At 36.5% G+C, this 19892-nt stretch overlaps 1 protein-coding gene across 1 annotated transcript; it reads right to left on the reverse strand.

Moving 5' to 3' along the window:
* Positions 1 to 5784: 5784 nt before the first annotated feature.
* LOC110106050 (protein HOMOLOG OF MAMMALIAN LYST-INTERACTING PROTEIN 5) lies at positions 5785 to 19619 on the reverse strand. Its single transcript, XM_020835780.2, has 9 exons — positions 19466 to 19619; positions 17327 to 17440; positions 17138 to 17238; positions 7687 to 7796; positions 7497 to 7572; positions 7232 to 7372; positions 6861 to 6929; positions 6697 to 6756; positions 5785 to 6593 (listed from the first exon to the last, which is right to left on the reverse strand). The coding sequence occupies exons 2-9, from the start codon at positions 17418 to 17420 to the stop codon at positions 5973 to 5975; spliced, it is 1272 nt and encodes a 423-aa protein (XP_020691439.2). The 5' UTR covers positions 17421 to 17440; positions 19466 to 19619; the 3' UTR covers positions 5785 to 5972.
* Positions 19620 to 19892: the final 273 nt, after the last annotated feature.

Below are 19892 nucleotides of genomic sequence, written 5' to 3' on the forward strand. Positions count from 1 at the left end.
TTCTTAAGTAATTAATAAGATAATTATTAATAAAACTTATAATTAAAACTAATTAAACTAATTTCCAATTAAATTATTTATCATCATAATTTATTAACTATAATTAAAATTAAAATTAATAAGTAACTTAATTATACTTAACATTTAATTAAATTCATAACACATTAAATTTCATTTTTAAATGAACTAATTATTTTAAATCCTGAATTATATTGTCAAACAATTCACAGGATTTAACATGATTTAACAGTTTTTATAGTATTTAACATACACATGATTTATCAAATCCTGGATTTACTAAAACCTACAAACTTAAATCCTACTTTTGCTAAACAATCCCTAAGGAAGAGTGAGAGAAATTACTTGTGTTATTGTCGAATTACCTGAGACAGGCATGGATCGAATAAAGATAGTTGAGCTAGGGTTTTTTGTGCGACCAAAGAGAGCATAGTTGTTTAAATAGTCGGAGGTCGGGGAACTTTCAAACTCTATATCTGATAACTTGTTATGATGAATGTCAGGATAGCCCGGTGTAAGTTGATCCGTTTAATTTTGATATTCGATCTTTTTATGGAGAATTTGGATCTCTCCTAACTCTTAACAAAAGGTTAGATCTCAAACTTTAACCGTTAAAAATAAAAATTTGCCTGCCTTTTAACTTAGAAATGATAAAATTGAAAGAGTTTAGAGAATTGACAAAAAATATAGCAGAGTATACATGACTTGAGAGTTGCTTGAAAGGTTGTGGCCGAGTGACAATGGTCTGACATTTAATGGTTGGGTGATGACTAAGGTTCGACAATGATGATCGGATAATTAGAGTCCGATAATAATTGGATAACGGCAATTAGACATTGGAGGTTGAGTAGTAACTAGTAGGAGACGACGGTCGAGCAACAATATTCTTACGACAATGGTTGGACAGCAAAAAATAGATGGCAAAGGTAGGCCCCTAATGGGCGCACTATACATATATATAACAACAATAAAGGGGTTGGGTGTTAAGAGCAACCCTTTATGGGCACACACAAATGCACATGTTATCATTGTAGTGGTCAGTCATGTAATGCCTCAGACTCATATTGAAAAAAAATTATATATTTATCATTTTAAAAATATATCATAGTTTTTATAAATCATCAATATAAATAATAACCTTCAAAAGCAATTAAAAAAATACATAAGCAAAATTTAAAGAAAACATGAAGATCTATGACAATCTCACTCTAATTAGTCATGACCTGAAATCATTAAAATTCACAAATGGGCTGAAAAGCTCATCAATAATCCAAAACTCACTAAAACTTTCAATGCAAGGATTAAAAAATAAATATGATATGCTCAATCTAATATAATAAATAACAGCAAATATAATTAATGACCAAATATTATTAATAAAACTCAAAATAATCAATAATAAAAGCAGATAATCATTATAATGAATCTAAAAATTAATAATTTGTATAAATTTCAATAAATCGGTAAAACAACGATGTAGAAATAATTCATAAATCACTAAAATAATATATCTTATTTATTCATATACATCATCTGTTTATGTATTATCAATGAATCCAATATTCTCAATGATATTAATGTATTTATCAATGTCATAAATATTATCAATATATACATGCATTAATGTATGATTTGCTAAGGCAAGACATCTAGCTTTAATATGATATTTTTAACATCTTTTATCCCAATTGATTCTCAATTGGTCATCAGTCATATCAACTATCACTTATTCAATTAATCAATTATCATATACAATTAATTAATTATTATTACATGTGGCTTCATTAAATCAATAAAGAGTCGCCGCTCTCTGCCCGTCGACATAATTGATCATCTATTGCATGCTACAATCGGGATAACACCTCAAATCATCTTTACATGAAAGCCCGTTGGTCCACCCTCAAGCTTAGGGTATTATATTTTAATAGTCAACCTATTTTATAGTGTTAATTACAGTCAGCCTTTCTTGTTTATGCAAATGTCACAATCAAAATGCAGTAGGAAATAATCAATTTTGTTCAATATATATATATATATATATATATATATATATATATATATATATAATAAAAATTATTTAAAACCAAAAATGAGATTTGAGTTATTACAGGAAATAAAAGAAATCTCTGAACAAAATTGGCAGATGAAATTGCTCCGAACAATCTTCTCTCTCTTTCCTCTCTCTTCTTCCACATGGCACATTGTTGAAATTTAGGATTTTCATTTAAAAAAATCGGATTATTACAGGTCAGCGGCTAGCCCAACTGCCTACACCCTTTTAGGCCCCTTTTTTAGCTCAAACAATCCATATCAGATGTTTAGGGGTCCCTAATTAAGATCAATTTTTTGGCTTTCTATACTCAATTGTAGTACCTTTAGAGTCTAATAAAGCCTTCATAGTCAAATTTAAGAAATTTTGAAAACATTAGAGTAATTTTTCTCAACAATTTTCATGCTAATCAATGTAGTGACCTAACAACATGTTGAAATTATAATTAAAGAGATTTTGCATGGTTCATGATACTGGGCTGAGATCAACGTTAACATATAGGAAGTGCTCGTATCTTGCCATTTTTTCGAGATTATAATTTTACACAATAAAATTTTCAATAAACAAGGCTCAAGTATAATTTTATGTATTGGATACCTTTTTTGAGGGCTCTGCCCCTAAACTCCCGAGAGAAGGGCTTCCCGGCCACCCTTCTAGGGCCAATTATTACGTCTTCTGACCGGACGTAGAGCTACGTTCGGCCGCCAATAACATGTCGCCACGTGCTCTTGCTCTTTACCGCGCGGCCCGACGACTTGACCCGGACCTGAACCCGGGAATGCTATGTTCGCGTATTGCGAGATATTACTCAGTATTTGCTCGGTATTGCTAGGTATTGCTTGACAATAATGAGAAGTACTACTCTGTGAAGACCAATACCGAGCAATACCGAGTTGTACCGAATTTTTCTAGAAAAACTCGGTATTGCTCGGTATTGGTTATTGCCAAGCAAAATCGACCAATACCTAGCAATACCGAGCAATACCTAGGAAAATCGAGAAATACCGAGCCATACTGGGTTCGTTCCGGGACGGATTGTCGGGTCGCGCGGTAAATAGTGAGAACGTGTGGCGCGATTCTAATGGCGGCCGAACGTAGAGCTACGTCCTGTGACCGGACCAACCCCCACGCAAATAACTTTGTGTAGCTCATATTTGTTTGTTCTACAAAAATGATATTTTGAATTCAATATATTTTCGTAACAAGCATACTTTGTGTTTAAAAATAAGGAAGCAACCGATATGTCATTAAAGATCAACTTGATCAAGCATGAATCTTAATGCACGTATGAATGGGAAGATTTTTAAAATTTAATCTATAACCATCCAAACTATAATTTCAATAAACTTATAGTGAAATTGATCCACTGGATGAGACAAATCCAAAGAAACCAAAAGGGCTCGAATCATAATCTAAATTAGCCCAAATAAAGAGCTTGAATCAAAGTTTAAAATTTAATAATATAAATTGGAACACCAAATGACCTCTAAATTTGGCATGCTTATAGTCAAATCGAGCGTACCAACCAGACGAATCCAAAGAACCAAAGCTCAATCAATTTCAATAATATTATGGCAATTAAAAGCTAAGAAAATGTTTTGAAACAAATGAATCAACACTGGCCGTCAAATGGAGTGTTCTGTATTTTCTTTGTGGACACTCTAAAATTTCTACAAATATGCCGCATTCTATACATGTGGAGGACCCTTGAATAGATATTCGAGAGAGCTCAAAGGTTCGAAGAATTCTAGAACTACACCAAATCACTGCCTTCTTCGAATATTTACCCGACCACCAACGTTGAACTGCTTCTACCCAACCTCCATATTCCGATAGTCACTTCCCAAATGTTGTTGGACCCACGCCACCAAAGCCTATCAACCCATACACACTCTACCATATTTTTTTACCAATTCTCCAAGACGAGCAAACCTTTATAACCAACACTTACATACTGAAATCATTTCCACTAGGCCATGCCCTATAATTTTTTCTCTTTTCGAATTTTCACATAAAAACTCTTATGTTACCCATTCTTTTTTACATTTCTATTTGAGTGGTGAATCTTCATAAAAATATAAGATGTAAAAACTCTCTCACTTTACTATTACAAAATTTCTTACCCACAACAATAAAGATAGAGAATGATATATTATTTAAAATGAAATTTTCCTAAGAAAAAAATAATGATGCTTACAGATCAACTTTTTACTCTTTTGAGTCTAATTAATATTGATGGAAATAAGCTATAATGCAAACACAAACTATGGTAAATACCTCTTATTTCAATTTCAATAGAGCTGAGAATCAGAGGTTTTTTAATCAAGCAACTATGAACAACCTTTTTCCTGGAAAAATGGGTAAGCTTAATAACTAAGATTAGCGGGCAATTTGAATCATTCAAGAAACCCTTCTTCAAGAAGGAGAACAATTAATGTTGGGTAACAAGTAAAGGTGTTAAAACAAGCCTTCTCGTGAAAAGAATTATTGAACTAAGAGAGTATTATGGCTTAGTTTTATAATATTTTTATGGTGGGATTCTATTAAGATATTCTGTTGAGCTAATGGAAGTTATGTGAAGGCTAAGTGGTCGACCAAAGCTGAACAATCAAGCTAGGCCAAGAGCTTTTGGTGGAGATTGGCTTGTAAACCAAAGGATAAAAGATAAAGAGGAAGTTCTGATGTCTATCAATCTTATAAAATTATACAAATGATGATAAAGAGCTTAAAATTCTCATCAAAGGACTTCAATGGAGATGAAAATTATCAAATCAATTCCACTTTAATAATCAAAGTTCATGAATACATAACTTACATATAGAAAACAACCTACACAAAATTTAAGTGGTCGGCTGCATACAAATATGAAAGCCTTTGTTAGAAAAATCAAAATAAACTTCATGAATTTTTATTTTTTAAGATGCGTGGCGGCCTATTATAATTTTCTGATTTCTTAAAAAAAACATTCACTTAGCGTTGGGAATAGGAGTGGGAGAAAAATTTAGAATATACTACCAGAATGAGCTCGCGTGGAGTTATGAAAGCTCTACTGTTGTACTGAAAATTGAAAAATTGGTGTAAGCGAGAGATTATTATGTGCAGAATCCGAAAGGGAGAACTTTTTAGATTTTATGAGTGTGCGCTGTTAAAACATAATAATTACCGTGCACATTACGCTTTTACTGTACACTCTCACAAAATCCGGGCGCAGTTCCGATCATGTACTTTTTTTTAAACATTTAAACCAATTAAGATAAATTCACACACATCACATATGCAAGACTTCAATGCAAAAACTCGTAGTTAATAACCAAAACTCCCAACCGATAAATCAAAGAGAATTATTTTTCTGAATAAATTTCAACATTTTAGATGGATCAATGTTATTCATTTTGTGCAGTAGATAACATTTGAGTACTTACCATGCATGAATAGAACTGTTTCCATTCATTTACGTGAATTTTGACTTACAGAATATACATTGGGCCCCAAGCTTTATATGAGAGTATATAGAAAATATATTATTTCACATTTAAGAATTCAATATTAAATTCAAGTAAATGCAGTAATAAAGGCCTCCCAACCGAAACCTGAACCTGTGCTGAGGTATTGAGTGAAACTAACTTGATCCTACAATCCTAAGAATACTTAGAAAAATCATTAGAATCATCCAAATATATATATATATATATATATTTATTATCATTAAAATCAAATTACTGAACCTTGAATCCACTATATCACCAGCAACAAATGAAATCCAGAATTTGGTGAATCCAAGCAAACATTACTACAATAGCAGCGCAACTATTGCGTGAGAAAATAGAACATATCTACAAAGTTGGGCTGTAAGGTTATAGTATTAACAGGAGCAACACCACCTCAAATATAAATTGACTCATCCTCAATGAGGAGGCTTGGCAGAAGGATTTGTGAGAAGCTCGAGAGATCGACGAAGAAAATCCACAGCCACTGGCACATCATCGAATGCAAGGGCACCAACAGCAAACCTTGCTGCCTTGTGAGCCTCTGCAATCTTCTCTACAGGAGGCAGATAATTACTGTCGTATTTATAGCTAGCAGCAGGAGAAATTGAAGATCCAGCAAGATTTCCAGTGCTATTGGGATTACTGTATTGTGCTGTAGATTGGTAGTTCGAAATGGATGGTGTTGCTGTTGATTCTTGGGAAAAAGGAAGATCGGTACCATGGTAGTAAGAAGGCTGGTGAGTTGGCGCAGAAGGAAAAGAGCTTTCTTGAAAGCTTGGGTAAGATTGGAAGTTTGGGTAAGAGGAAGGGTTCGAAATTTCTGGAGAATAATTTTGTGCAAATGGTAGCTGCTCATAGGAATATGACTGATGATAATTCGGTGAATAAGGTTGAGGAAACTGTGGGTAGTCGCTGGTCGAATAATCTTTGCTAGAATAAGGAGATGGTGAAGTACTAACTTGTGGATTGGCGTTGGGTGCAAGCTGAGATGGAATATTGGCTCCAGAATAATTGAAACTCTCCCTCCTTCCAATATCCTAAGGATGGAAAGTTCAAGAAACATGATGGGAAAGAATTGTAATCACCTGCACAAATGAATGAACGTGAAGTAATAGCTGAAACAGTGAAAAGAAGGCGGACCTTGTGTGCAGGCTGAGATGGAACATTAGCTCCAGAGTAGTTATCCCTTTCCGGAGGATCCTAAGGATGAAAAATTCAAGAGCTTTCAGCACAGCATTAGCAGTAGATAAAAGAATTCTAAGAAAAAGGAAGAACGAGAAGCCTTTGCAGGAAGGAGAATCAACCTGTTCTGTTTGGTCAGATGATAGTCCACTGGAAAAATTGGTTTGGTTGCTTTCATTTGAATCTAGAACCTGAAGGATGATTAAAATAAATGACATAAAATTGGTTTGGTTCATATGGTACAATGTTCTCAATACACTTCCCCATTTAAATAACTAAGCTTTAACTTAAAGAATTATGACCTTTATTATATTTTCAAATTTTGAATCGTTTTGATATTCATGCTGTATAGAATTCCTAAGATACATCAAATTTAACATCCTTATCTACATTCTTGTAAATTTTAACTAGAGTCCACATGTAATCTAAAAAAGCACTAAATTTTTTGAAAATCAACTTAGCATTCATGTCAAGAAAAAAGAGAGAATGATACATTGGTGTTGATCTGTGGAATTGATGGCACAAAAAGATCTTCATCGCCACCAGGAGGTCCTGGTTCTGGTTTTCTTCCTTCTTTTAAAGCTTTTCGTATGTCTGCAGCTTTCCAAACTGCATACTTCAGCTTTTGTTCAATCTGCAAAATACAAATTAAAAAGAAGTATTGATCCAAGTCAACTTAGTTGACCATAATCACTTTGATCCCACAGCTCGGAAGACAGCACTAAAAGGAAAACGTAATGACTGCAACATAGACTTACATCCGGTGCAAGTTCACCAAACTGAGTCAAAACTTCAAAGAAAATGCTTGCAGCATAGAAAGTTTTGGCAGTATTCCTGTTTCATACAGTTAAAACAACACCTCTGAGAATCAAGTAGAAAAAACTATCATTAAATACATACATGATATTTAGAACCAACGGGATAAGAACCAAGAGAAATGAAGCATACAGGTCTGCCCGTCCAGCACGATCTTGCTTGTCTGCCTTTGCAAAGACATTTGAAGCAAACCCCTCTGCATATAAGCTGTCTTCAGGCCCTAGTTTAAGTGATTTTTTATCCTGTCAATTGTAGCAAATTTAAAAACTGACGTACATAAAATATTAGATTAGAAACAAAAAATTACAATTCTTTGACTTCTTCAGCAAATAGAGATGTAAAAAATACAACTTATCAGTCAAATCAATTACTGCTAAGCAAAGAGAATGCATTGAAAAGAAAGAAAGGTTCATTATCATTCAATGATAGACTTCAAATAGCTCAACTTAAATTGCCATCCATGCATCATCGGATAGCAAAGTTTCAACAAAAGGGCAAAAAGATAGAACAGATCATCACTGTCACTGATGGCGACAGCATTAGAATATCAAGCAAAAAAACCCAAGAAGTAATAGCAGAACAATGTCATCACAAAGATCAAAATAAGTTAGCCAGGTACGTTCATTTGAACTTTAAAGAAAAAAGGTTCATTTGAACTAGAATTAAAAGCTACTTGAGATTTTTCCATTTTTACCAACATTTTCACAACCAAGGTAAACTTAAATGATTCATCTTATGATGAATTCATAAACCAGGCTCCTACTAAGAACCCAATTGGCACATTGGGTGTATCCAAGAGCTATGTAGCTCACCATCAGTAACATAACATCATTAGGATACCATCAACTATTTTTCTAACGGTTGGAAAAATTGATATTTTCTTCCATACACTACTGTTAAGAGCTACAGCACTAATCATCTCTTCTTAACTTAATTGTAGTTGAATCATTTTAAACGACCTCCAAATCATTTAGAGTAATTTCATCCCAGCCTTACAGTTTTTTCCTTTGCCCCGCATCATACTTGCACCAAACCATCTCAATCCTATTATGTGTTGTCCAAGCTCAATAGGTGTTATTCATATCATTGAACAAATTATCTTTTCCTTGGATTTACGACAGTCCTAGTTTTCTCACTCAATTGAAATCTGATTTTCTTTTTTAATTTTTGCATTTAATTTTTGCATTCCAACATGCAAACAAGTTAACTATGGTCGAGAGCTCTTAGAGGAGGCTTACTTGAGGTGCGAAGGTGTAGAAATCTTCTTCCTTGCCTTTTTTCCTACTCTTTCTCTTCTATCAACAAAATTTCAATCTTTTAAAAGAAGGTATACAAAATTTCAATCTTTTAAAAGAATGTATGCATTAGGCTGCCGGTTCATCAGTAACAAAATTTCAATCTTTTACTATCAACAATATTTCAATCTCACCCCAGCCGACTGAGAGGCTGGCTCAAGTGTACAGGAGGCAGAATAGTTCCGCCTCTTTGGAGCTTGCCGCCCACAATAGTGGGGCCCACTTGGAGACATTTTTGGAGAGAGGTTTGGGCGGCTAGGTTGAAAGGGAATTTTTGAATTAGGGAAGTATTGTATTAATAGTAGGGCTTGTTTAGGGTTAGGGTTATGCATGTTTTAGGTTTCCCTTGGAGTTCCTTGGCGTCTTGGCTCTAGATTTCTTTGTCTAGAGATTGGGAGAGATGATCCTCCTCTCGAATTGAGGATCACTTGTATATTGCTTTCGTGTTCATTTGACTTTGATTTCCTTGTTGCAATACAAGGTTTGGTGGTTGATTTGTGTCCAGATTTTCTGTTATTCTCGTTTTTTTCGCCAATTAGTAATAGGTTTGCTTGCGAACTCAAGTATTTCCATAGTTTAAAATTGCGCAATTAGAGGCGCGCCTCTGCGCAATTTGACCCCCAGGTGCCTTATTAGCAATTATGGGACCAGGAGAGGTGTACGTCTCATAAATCTTGAGGCGCACCTCAGAGGCACAATTGCACAATAACAGGGGAGGTGTACCCCTCAAGCAAATGGGTCCCACTCACTTAAGTGTCTAATCAAATACCTCATTCATTCCTCCCTAGTGTCACTTAGCCGATCGGAACCGCACGAAGCTGCAAAGCCCCGCACGACCCTCCCTAGCGTCCCTCAGCCGAACTTCCTGCCGCCTCTCCCCCTAGCGTCGCCTCATGCCGGTGAGCAGCACGTATCCGACCGCCCTCTACGACACCTCTATTACCGATTTTAGTTTTTTTTTTTTAATTCAAGGTTTGATTTCTCAACTTATAGAAAATTTAGGGTTTAAAATTTTTTGAGATTTTTTGTTTGATTTTGCATTTGAGCATTAAGAAACATGGTTAAAGGCAAGGAAAAGTTAAATACGTCATTGCGAAGGGACCCTTTTTGGAAGTACAGTGTACAGGTTGACATAGGTGACGGCGAGAAGACATATATGTATTTGAAATGCAATTTTTGTGATAAAGTGGTGAAGGAAGGAGTTACCCGCATGAAGGAACACTTATCCGACTCACATAAAAACGTAGCACTTTGTGCGAATGTGTCGGATAAGGTGAAGGAGGAAATTACTGCTTACATGAAGAAGAGTATCATGGCCAAACATTTACAACAAGAGCAATTTGATGATAGGGTCGAACATGGTACTTACTACGGGAGCGAGAGTGGAAATGACTCTTCTTCCACTATACACAGTAGAGGTGCCCGGGATCCTATGGACCAGTATATGATTAATCTATGAGAGGATAGAGGAAAAGCGCAGATGATGCCTGTGACTGGTACTAGAGAAGGTCGACGGCAGGTGTGCATGAATATTGGCATATTCTTTTTTGAGAATGTCATTCCATTTAATGTAGCGACATCGCCGACCTACTTCAATATGTTGCAATCTGTAGGGCTGTATGGGCGATGGTTGAAGGTACCTTCCATGTACGAGTTGCGAACATGGATTTTAAAGGAGGAGCTGTAAAACACAGAGCGGAGTGTTGATGAGATTAGAAGGACATGGAGTGAGATAGGTGTTACCATTATGTCAGATGGATGGTCTAACATCAAGAGCAGGAGCATGATTAATATCCTTGTCAACAATCACTATGGCACGGTGTTTTTACGATTAGTTGAAGCTTCATATGAGGTAAAAAACGTCGATTTCATTTTCAATTTATTAGATGGGTTGTTAGGGAGATCAGGGAGCAATTGGTTGTTTAGGTGGTGACTGACAGTGCCTGTGCATACAAAGAAACTTGTCAGATGTTGATGGAGAATAGGAAACACCTCTATTGGACCCTCTGCGCCGTGCAATGTATTGATATAATATTAGAGGAACTTGGTGATCTACCTCAACACAAGAGTGCACTTTTTTGGGTGAAGCAGATCACAAAGTTCATCTACAATCACTCATGAGTCTTAGCCTTAATAAGAAACTTCTCGATGAAGGAAATCATTCGCCATGTTACCACTAGGTAAGTCATTACATTAGTGCACTTGTAAGTTCAATAAGCATTTTTAATTTCTAATGCAAGTTTATCCTACAGGTTTTCCACATCTTATTTGACACTGCATAGCATGCTGGATGTTAGGCAACCTCTTGAAGCCATATTTACATCGACACAATGGCTTAATTGTGTGTGGGGCAAGAAACCCGAGGGGAAGGAAATACGAAGGCTGATTCTGAATAATAAATTTTGGGCAACTGTGACCTATGCCATATTGAGCACAAGACCCTTAGCACAAGTGCTACGATTAATGGATGTCAAGAAGAAACCAACCATGGGTTTTATATATAATGCAATGGATGAGGCAAAGGAGTTGATTGCACATAACTTGAGAGGAGAGGAAGCCAGTAATAGAGAGATTTGGGATATCATCGATGCTCGGTGGGAGGTCCAGTTACACTGTCATCTACAAGCAGCGGTGTATTATCTAAATCCTCAATTTTAGTATTCAAAGAGGAAATCCTCAAATCCAGAGGTGAAGCTGGGCTTATACCATTGCCAAACGCTCTCCAGGTTAGCTTATTTTTGCAAAGTAACCGTACATACATAACACTTTAATATGTTCTGATTATCGTTTGTCTTTTTGAAAATAATTGAATGGTGGATCCAATTTGGTAATTACACCCCTGAGTTATAGAGTTTTGTAGTTAGAGTTTTGAGCCTCACTTGTTCTTCCCCTAGGTGTGAGCGAAACTGAAGCACATATAGTCAAGTGTAAATGAGGAGAAGAAATCGTCTTTCAACACTCAAAATAAACTCCCTCGTGTATATTATGCACAACAAGAGGTTAAGAGATAAGAGGTTGAGGAACAAAGGGTTGAAGAAAGATGAGGACCCTTTGGTCTGTGATGATGTGGCGTTTGATAATGAGTTGTTCAAAGATGATGAGACAAATTTATCATTATTAGACATGCAGGTAGAGGATCTAGGTGTGGATGCCTTGAGGGGTGAAGCAGATGAAGCAGGCACATCCACTAGTACTGCAGCACAACAAGCAAACAAAGGTGTCTCATAATTTCTTATGTATTATTACATTTAAAATATATGCAATTAACAGCACACTAATCATTCTTATTGAACAAGAAGAGAAAGTGGGTAAAATTGAAGATGATGATTTGTCATTCATAGATACAATTGGAGATGAAGATGCCTCCATTAAAGACCCATTTAGTGATAGGACATAATTGAATTTTAGATGTTCTTTCTTATTTGTACTTTGGGAGTTCTGATACACTTCAATTTGTAGTTTTATACTTTGAATAATGTTATGAGATGCATATATTGCATTTATTTTATTATTTCACTAAGTTCAATTCTCATTTAGATGTTTTTATTGTATTAGAGACTATTACTGTTATTTACCTTCTAGAATACTTAAATTCGCATTTACGCAATTTTTCGTCCGTGAGGCTTATGCCGCACACCGCCTCGAGGCATATTTACATAATTTTAAACCTTGAGTATTTCCCTTTAGAGTTACTTGCGAACTCAAATATTTCCTATCAAATTAGTATCAGAGAATTGTCTTGGGACCATCGGCGGCTGAAATCCAAAAATTTCAGCAAGGGGATTTCATCCGCAAGAAGATCCTCTCACAAATCTTGGGAAGAAAGATGGCCATAAAGAAGGTCGAAGTGTTGGAAGGTGAGATTGGGCAACTAAATTCCGATTTGGAGGGAAAATTCTCTGATTTTCAAAATCAAATTTCCTCCAACGACGAATGATTGGAAGGAAAGTTCACTTTGATAGAAGAGATGTTGAAGAAGTTAATAGAGGTGAAGACCAATCCGGCAACATCGGAAGCAAGGAAGACCATCGGTGGCCATAAGAGAGGAGGGAATATGAACCTGTTTAGGGGGAGGGAAAATTTGGAAGTGGAGATCCTTGAAGGAGAGGACGACATGCCACCTTTAGAATAACTTTCTAGAGAGGAGACGAATATGGGTTACAAAAGAGGGAGACATTCCTCTTGTAGTGCAACCAGTCATACAAGAGTTCAGTGAGGTGTTCCAGCCACCTCAAGGGTTACCACCACTCAGAACAGGAGCATGCAATTTTTCTAAAGGAGGGGGTGTCACCGATTAGTGTATGACCCTACTGCTACCCTAAATTCATAAGGATGAAATTGAAAAGCTGATTACAGAGATGTTGGAGGTTGGGATCATTAGACCAAGTGTGAGTCTTTTCTCTAGTCCAATACTATTGGTTAAAAAGAAAGAAGAGAGTTGGAGATTTTGTGTGGATTACAGGGCATTGAATAAGGAGACTATACCGGATAAATTCCTCATTCCTGTGATTGACGAGCTTTTGGATGAACTGTATGGAGCAGTAATATTTTCCAAACTGGATTTGAAGTGAGGATACCATCAGATCCGAATGAGGGAAGAAGATATCTTAAAGATAGCGTTTAAGACACACGAGGGACATTATGAGTTTCTAGTGATGCCATTTGGGCTTACCAACGCCCCTGCTACTTTCTAGTCACTGATGAACAAGGGTGTTCATACATTATCTCCGAAAGTTTGTTCTGGTATTTTTTTATGACATCTTAATGTACAACATAACTGAGTAGGAACATTTGAAGCTCTTGAAGTTAGTCTTGGGAGTTCTACAGGAACATCAGCTGAGGGCCAACATGAAGAAGTATTGCTTTATTCAGACCAGTGTAGAGTACTTGGGCCATATCGTGTCTAAGGAAGCGGTGGCAGCCGATCAATCAAAGGTGGAGGCTATGTTGAGATGGCCCTTACCTAAGAATTTAAAGAAGTTGAGAGGATTCTTAGGGCTGACAGGGTACTACATGAGATTCGTGAAAAGGTACAGTACTATAACATGACCACTGATAGAGCAGCTAAAAAAAGATGGATTCTTACAGGGAGAGGCAGCCACATCAGCATTTGAGAAACTAAAGAAGACTATGACCACGATACCGGCCTTAGCTTTCCCAGACTTCACTCAAGCCTTCATAATGAAGACAGATGCTTCAGGATACGGATTGGGGGCAGTACTCATGCAGGATCAGCGACCCATTGCCTACTTCAGCCAGGTGTTGGCAGCCAAAGCCAGGCTGAAATAAGTCTATGAGAGAGAGTTGATGGCCATCGTTTTAGCCATCCAGAAGTGGCGACCCTACCTGTTGGGAAGTTATTTCATTGTCAGAACAGATCAGAGGAGCTTGAAAATCTTGTTGGAGCAGCGGATGGTGACTAAAGAGTATCAAAGGTGGTTGTCCAAATTATTGGGGTAAGATTTCGAAATCCAATACATACCAGGAGGGGAGAACAAGGTGGCAAATGCCTTGTCTAGATGTATGGGTGAGCTACATACAATGGCAGTGTCTGTTCCTTTGATGCTAGATTGGTTGTCCAAATTATTGGGGTAAGATTTCGAAATCCAGTACACACCAGGAGAGGAGAACAAGGTGGCAAATGCCTTGTCCAGATGTATGGGTGAGCTACATACAATGGCAGTGTCTACTCCTTTAATGCTAGATTGGGAGGTCATTAGGGAAGAGAGCGCTAAGGATGAGTTGGGGAAGATCAAGGAAGATTTACTGAGAGAAGGTGGTAGCCACCCAAGGTACTCAGTGGAGGGGGAATGGGAGGCAGACTACTGTATCAGGGGAGGTTCATGATGCCCCGGACCTCAATCCACATCTCAAACTTACTCCAGGAATTTCATAGAAGCGCAGTTGGGGGTCATTCAGGGGTGCAGAAGACTTACAGGAGGTCAGTTTAGGAGTTTTACTGGAAGGGAATGCATAGGGACGTCGAGGAGATGGTCGCTAGGTTTGAGATCTGTCAAAGGAACAAATAACTGGCTATGTCGCTAGGGGGACTACTACAGCCGTTGACATTATCGGGACGAGTATGGGAGGAGGTATCCATGGACTTCATAGATGGATTGCCCTGTTCATAAGGCTTCACGGTGATTTTGGTGGCGATGGATCGATTGAGCAAGTATGCTCATTTCATTCCCCTTCGACATCCTTACACCGCGGTGATAGTGGCTTCAACTTTCATCAGAGAGGTGGTCAGATTGCATTGGGTACCATAGGCAATCGTATCATATAGAGATAAGGTGTTTCTCAGCCACTTTTGGAGGGAGTTGTTTAGGTTACAGGGGACAGTTTTGAAGATGAGCACTGCTTACCACCCACAAACGGATGACCAAACGAAAGTGGTCAACAAGAGCTTAGAGACCTACTTGAGATACTTTGTGTCGGAGACACCAAAGCTTTGGGCCAAGTGGCTATCATGGGAGAAAAACTGGTATGACACGTCTTTTCATTTTGATTCTCAGATGACCCCATTCAAGGTGTTGTATGGAAGGGATCCTCCTCACTTAGTACACTTTGAGAGTAGTAGTACTCCCGTTTCTTCAGTGGAGGAGTACTTGGGGGATAGGGATATAGTGTTAGAGCCTTAGAGGAGCTAAAGAAATATTCCTGATAGCTCAACAGATTATGAAGAAACAAACTGATGGGCATAGGAAGGACATCCAGTTCGAAGTAGGAGAGAGGGTGTTTTTGAAGCTCCGACCATACAAACAAAAGATAGTCGCCAACAAGAGAAATGAGAAGTTTGCCCCAAAATACTTTAGACCTTATGAAATATTGGAAAAGATTGGAGTGGTAGCATATCGGTTGAAACCACCACCCACAGCGACTATTTATTCGGTTTTCCATTTATCGCAGCTGAGAAGAGCCATTGGAAATTATGCAGCCAACTCAGAGTTACCGGCAACACTTACTGAGGATTTGGAGGTAATTCTGGAACCCTTAGAGTTGATGGGGTTCGCTAGAAAGAAGATGGAGCTAAGAAAGTACTAATCAAGTGGAAGAATCTGTCTGACTATGATGCAACACGGGAACCATACGAGAGGGTGGGAAACAGCAGTTTCTGAGTTTTCACTTTGAGAACAATGTGATTCTTTGGGAGGGCGGTATTGTTAGGCGACCGGTTCATGATGAACCGGCCCAGAGGCCGGCTCAAGTGTACAGAAGGTGGAATAGGTTCGCCTCCTTTGGAGCTTGCCGCCCACAATAGTGGGCCCTGCTTGGAGCCATTTTTGGAGAGAGGTTTGGGCGGCTAAGGTGAGAGAGAATTTTTGAATTAGGGAAGTATTGTATTAATAGTAGGGCTTTTTTAGGATTAGGGTTATACATGTTTTGAGTTTCTCTTGAAGTTCCTTGGCGTCTTGGCTCTAGATTCCTTTGTCTAGAGATTAGGAGAGACGATCCTCCTCTCGAATTGAGGATCACTTGTATCTTGCTTTCGTGTTCGTTTGGCTTTGATTTTCTTGTTGCAATACAACATTTAGTGGTTGATTTGTGTCCAGATTTTACGTTATTCTCGCTATTTTTGCCAATTAGTGATAGGTTTGCTTGCGAACTCAAGTATTTCCCTTATGGTTACTTGCGAACTCAAGTATTTCCTATCAATATAATTCCTTTCTTCTTTGGATGTAGGAGTTGAGATTCTTAGAATATCTCTAAATTCATCTAGACCTCTTTTTGGGTTTTCTTTTATGATTTTCTCACAATCCCAAATGCTTACAAAATGCCCTTATGCACAAAAGAGTAAAAAGAACATGTGTTGGCCATTTAACAAAATAAAACACTTACAAGGCTTTTAAAAAGGGAAGCCATCAGATTCTTGAAAATAAAGAGCTCACATTAAAAAAGGAATTATTTGACACAAAGCAACTTTTTTATGCAAGCTTTCTCATTATTTACAATAATCCCCTCTCACTAACAACTTGGAATTCTACGACAAAATCATATTTTTTGAATTTTCACAGGTCAGAGTTCTTAATGTCTCATCATGCAAACAACAAACATTAAAAAATGTCACCATATGAAGTTATCAAACCTAAAAAACAACGCAATCAAGGAAAAGAAGTAAGAGAGCATAAATTGGGGCAATCAGAAGTTCAAAACACAGGAGGCCCACATCCAATTACATTTCAAAATTCAAATCAAAATTTAATTCAATAAAAAACGAGAAGGAGAAATCAAAAACAACAAAAATAAAGAAAATGACTACACAAATAGCAATTTTATCGATAACAAACCTTCTCAAGCTGATTCATGAGGGAAATAAGAAGGGAGCTAGTGGTCTTTGTCCGCTCCTTCTGAGGAATCTTGAGTCCTCTATCCATCGCATACAATCGACCTAGAATATAAACAAGAAATTACTCAAAACACGAACTAGAAGTAGATTGATATTGAAAAAGACGATTAGGTATTATCGATTTTTTCACAGTAGTAGGCGATGAGGGGCTCATGCTTTTGGAGCTCATCGGCTCTCTGTAGAAACGGGAGGAGAAGCTTCGCTGGTTCAGCATCACTCGCCATGACCGCTCTCCAACACTTCGCTTCATATAAAAATCAATGCAGCGAGTTAGAGAGGGAGAGACAAAAAATACTAATGAACTCATTAATTAGAGATCAATAAAAAGCACAATAGTGAAAGAAATTCGCTACAAATTTAAACATTACATAATTTATTTATTTAATCCTACATGAAATGATTAATAAGAGATTGAAATCAAAGTACACTATGATCGTGTTGCCAAGCCGGATAATTTACATTTCCAAGTAAATAATAAAAAACATGGTAAAATTGTTGATGCAATGTTAATATCAACTATATTTTCTTTAGTGATAAGCTTCTAATATCACCATTCATGATTTGTGCATTCAATTCTACACCAACAGGGACGAATCTATCCTTTTTTTAGGGTAGGCAAACTCTATAAATAAAAAAGTAAATATAAAAAATTAAATATATTTTTCATTACAGAAAATGCTATCTCCACCACAACAACAGCAATTGGTAAAGTCAGTGTCAAAACAATTAAGTCTATAAACTAGATGATACACAATAGTTTTTTGGCATTTACAATTTGCTTTGCAAGAGCAGCAATGCTAGTCAAAGATGTAAACTCATCGTTGGTACGAATATCAATAATATAAGTACATAGCTGATGTTCAAGAGACACAAAATCGACCATAGAGAAATATGTTAGATATAACTCTGCAAGACGAACTAACTTTCCCTTATCATAAGTAGAGAACATATTACTTAGATGTAGACATGTCAAACAAAGAAGTAACTCGGTACTAGTTTCAAAGAACCGATTATTCAAATCTGAAATAAATAATTTACTTGCCAATGATTTTTTGCAACAGCCACCAAAGATCTTAGCAAAATAAAACACTAAATTAACTCTTAATCCAAAGAATGAAATGTAAGGCTCCTAAGTATTTAAAGCTCTACAATAAAATTTGGGAGTTTTTGAATGTTTTGTCTTTCCGTAAGAAAACAAATTCATTGTAAAGATTGACCTTGTGGAAACAAGTGTTCTTCTTCAATTGTCTTAGATTGGTTATACTTGTTTTCCCCCTTCTTATGCTTAATGTGAGGAAAGTTAGTTTAGGAGATTAGAGAAGAGTTTTTATCTATGAACAGAGAAGCTTCACTACATGTTTCAAATATGTTAGCTACGTGTATTGCTACAGAACTTTGTTATTCATAAAAAAATCATTTATACAAAACTTTGCTATTTGAAAGGACATACTGACTGAAGCAAAATTTTAAATAACTTTTCAAAATATTTTTTAAATAAGCTTTAGAATCACAAACAATCAAAATTTGTTAGTCTCAAAATAATTCTGTAGGCTTCGAGACCTATCATGAACAATTTTGAGTCATGAACCAAATAATTTTAATTTTTCAATTATTACATCTAGCAAATTGAAGTCAAGACATCACCATGCACTTTGATAATCTCAGCCAGTTCGACTAATTCTTCATAACTATAATATTTTAAACACTATGCATAACTTTCTAGACCTATGTCCCTTCTGCATAAACCCTTCGAAAGCAAAGGAGAAAAGAGCAAACAGAAAAGATGTAATATGACACAATAAAATCGTCCGAAGCCAATCACCATAAGAAATAGCTAAAATAAATCAAGAAATTATTAACCAGTGTGAATTTCATGTTAATAGAATAAGCAAGTATTGCGATGTCTGAAGACCTAATCCTCTATATCACTGACACCAAGACTCACTGACACCAAGACACTTAAGCGAAATTCGGAAATAAAACATCAAGTTTAGAGTACACATTACGAAGATATCTTTAATCCGAGGCAATATATTGCTTCAATAACATCAAATTTTGAGGCTGTTTGGTAGCAGGATTTATGCCGGATTTGAGGACGATTTAAGCAAAATACAGCCAAACGGCCTAAAATGCAAAACCAAATCTCACGGTAAATGAAAGCCGGCGGAAAACTACCCCTTTTCGTGGTAAATCCCGGATTTCCGAAATCCTCTGATTCGGCGGATTTACGGGATTTGGCCGAAGAAGCGCGCGAAAGGGAGAAAGTTACCTTCACAGAGAGCGAGCTCCCGTCGTTGATTCCGATCAAAATCGTAACTTCCGATCCAACAGGAAGGGAACGCCTTCGAAGAGCAAAGTCGAACAGCGACGAAGGAGCCGAAGAAATACAGCGGAAAAGTAAATCGCAGGGCTTAGGTTTACAAAGGAGGAAGAATTATTTTAAATGATTAAACTAATCTTAATAATTAATGAATATTAATTAATTAGATATTAATTCATGTAAATTAATATATTTTAATGAAAATTATTATAATTAATTAATATATTAGATTATCTTAATTATAATTTTGTTTCAAATGAGTAAATAAATCTTAAACCTATTTTATTGTTGCATTTTTTATCAAAATTTTGTTGTATTTTATTTGAACTTTTATTGTTGTACTTTAATTATCCAAAAAATGTTTGTAAAATCTCTT

The sequence above is a fragment of the Dendrobium catenatum genome, unplaced genomic scaffold (genome assembly GCF_001605985.2).
Source record: "Dendrobium catenatum unplaced genomic scaffold, ASM160598v2 fragScaff_scaffold_1263, whole genome shotgun sequence".
In the NCBI taxonomy this organism is placed as follows: Eukaryota; Viridiplantae; Streptophyta; class Magnoliopsida; order Asparagales; family Orchidaceae; genus Dendrobium; species Dendrobium catenatum.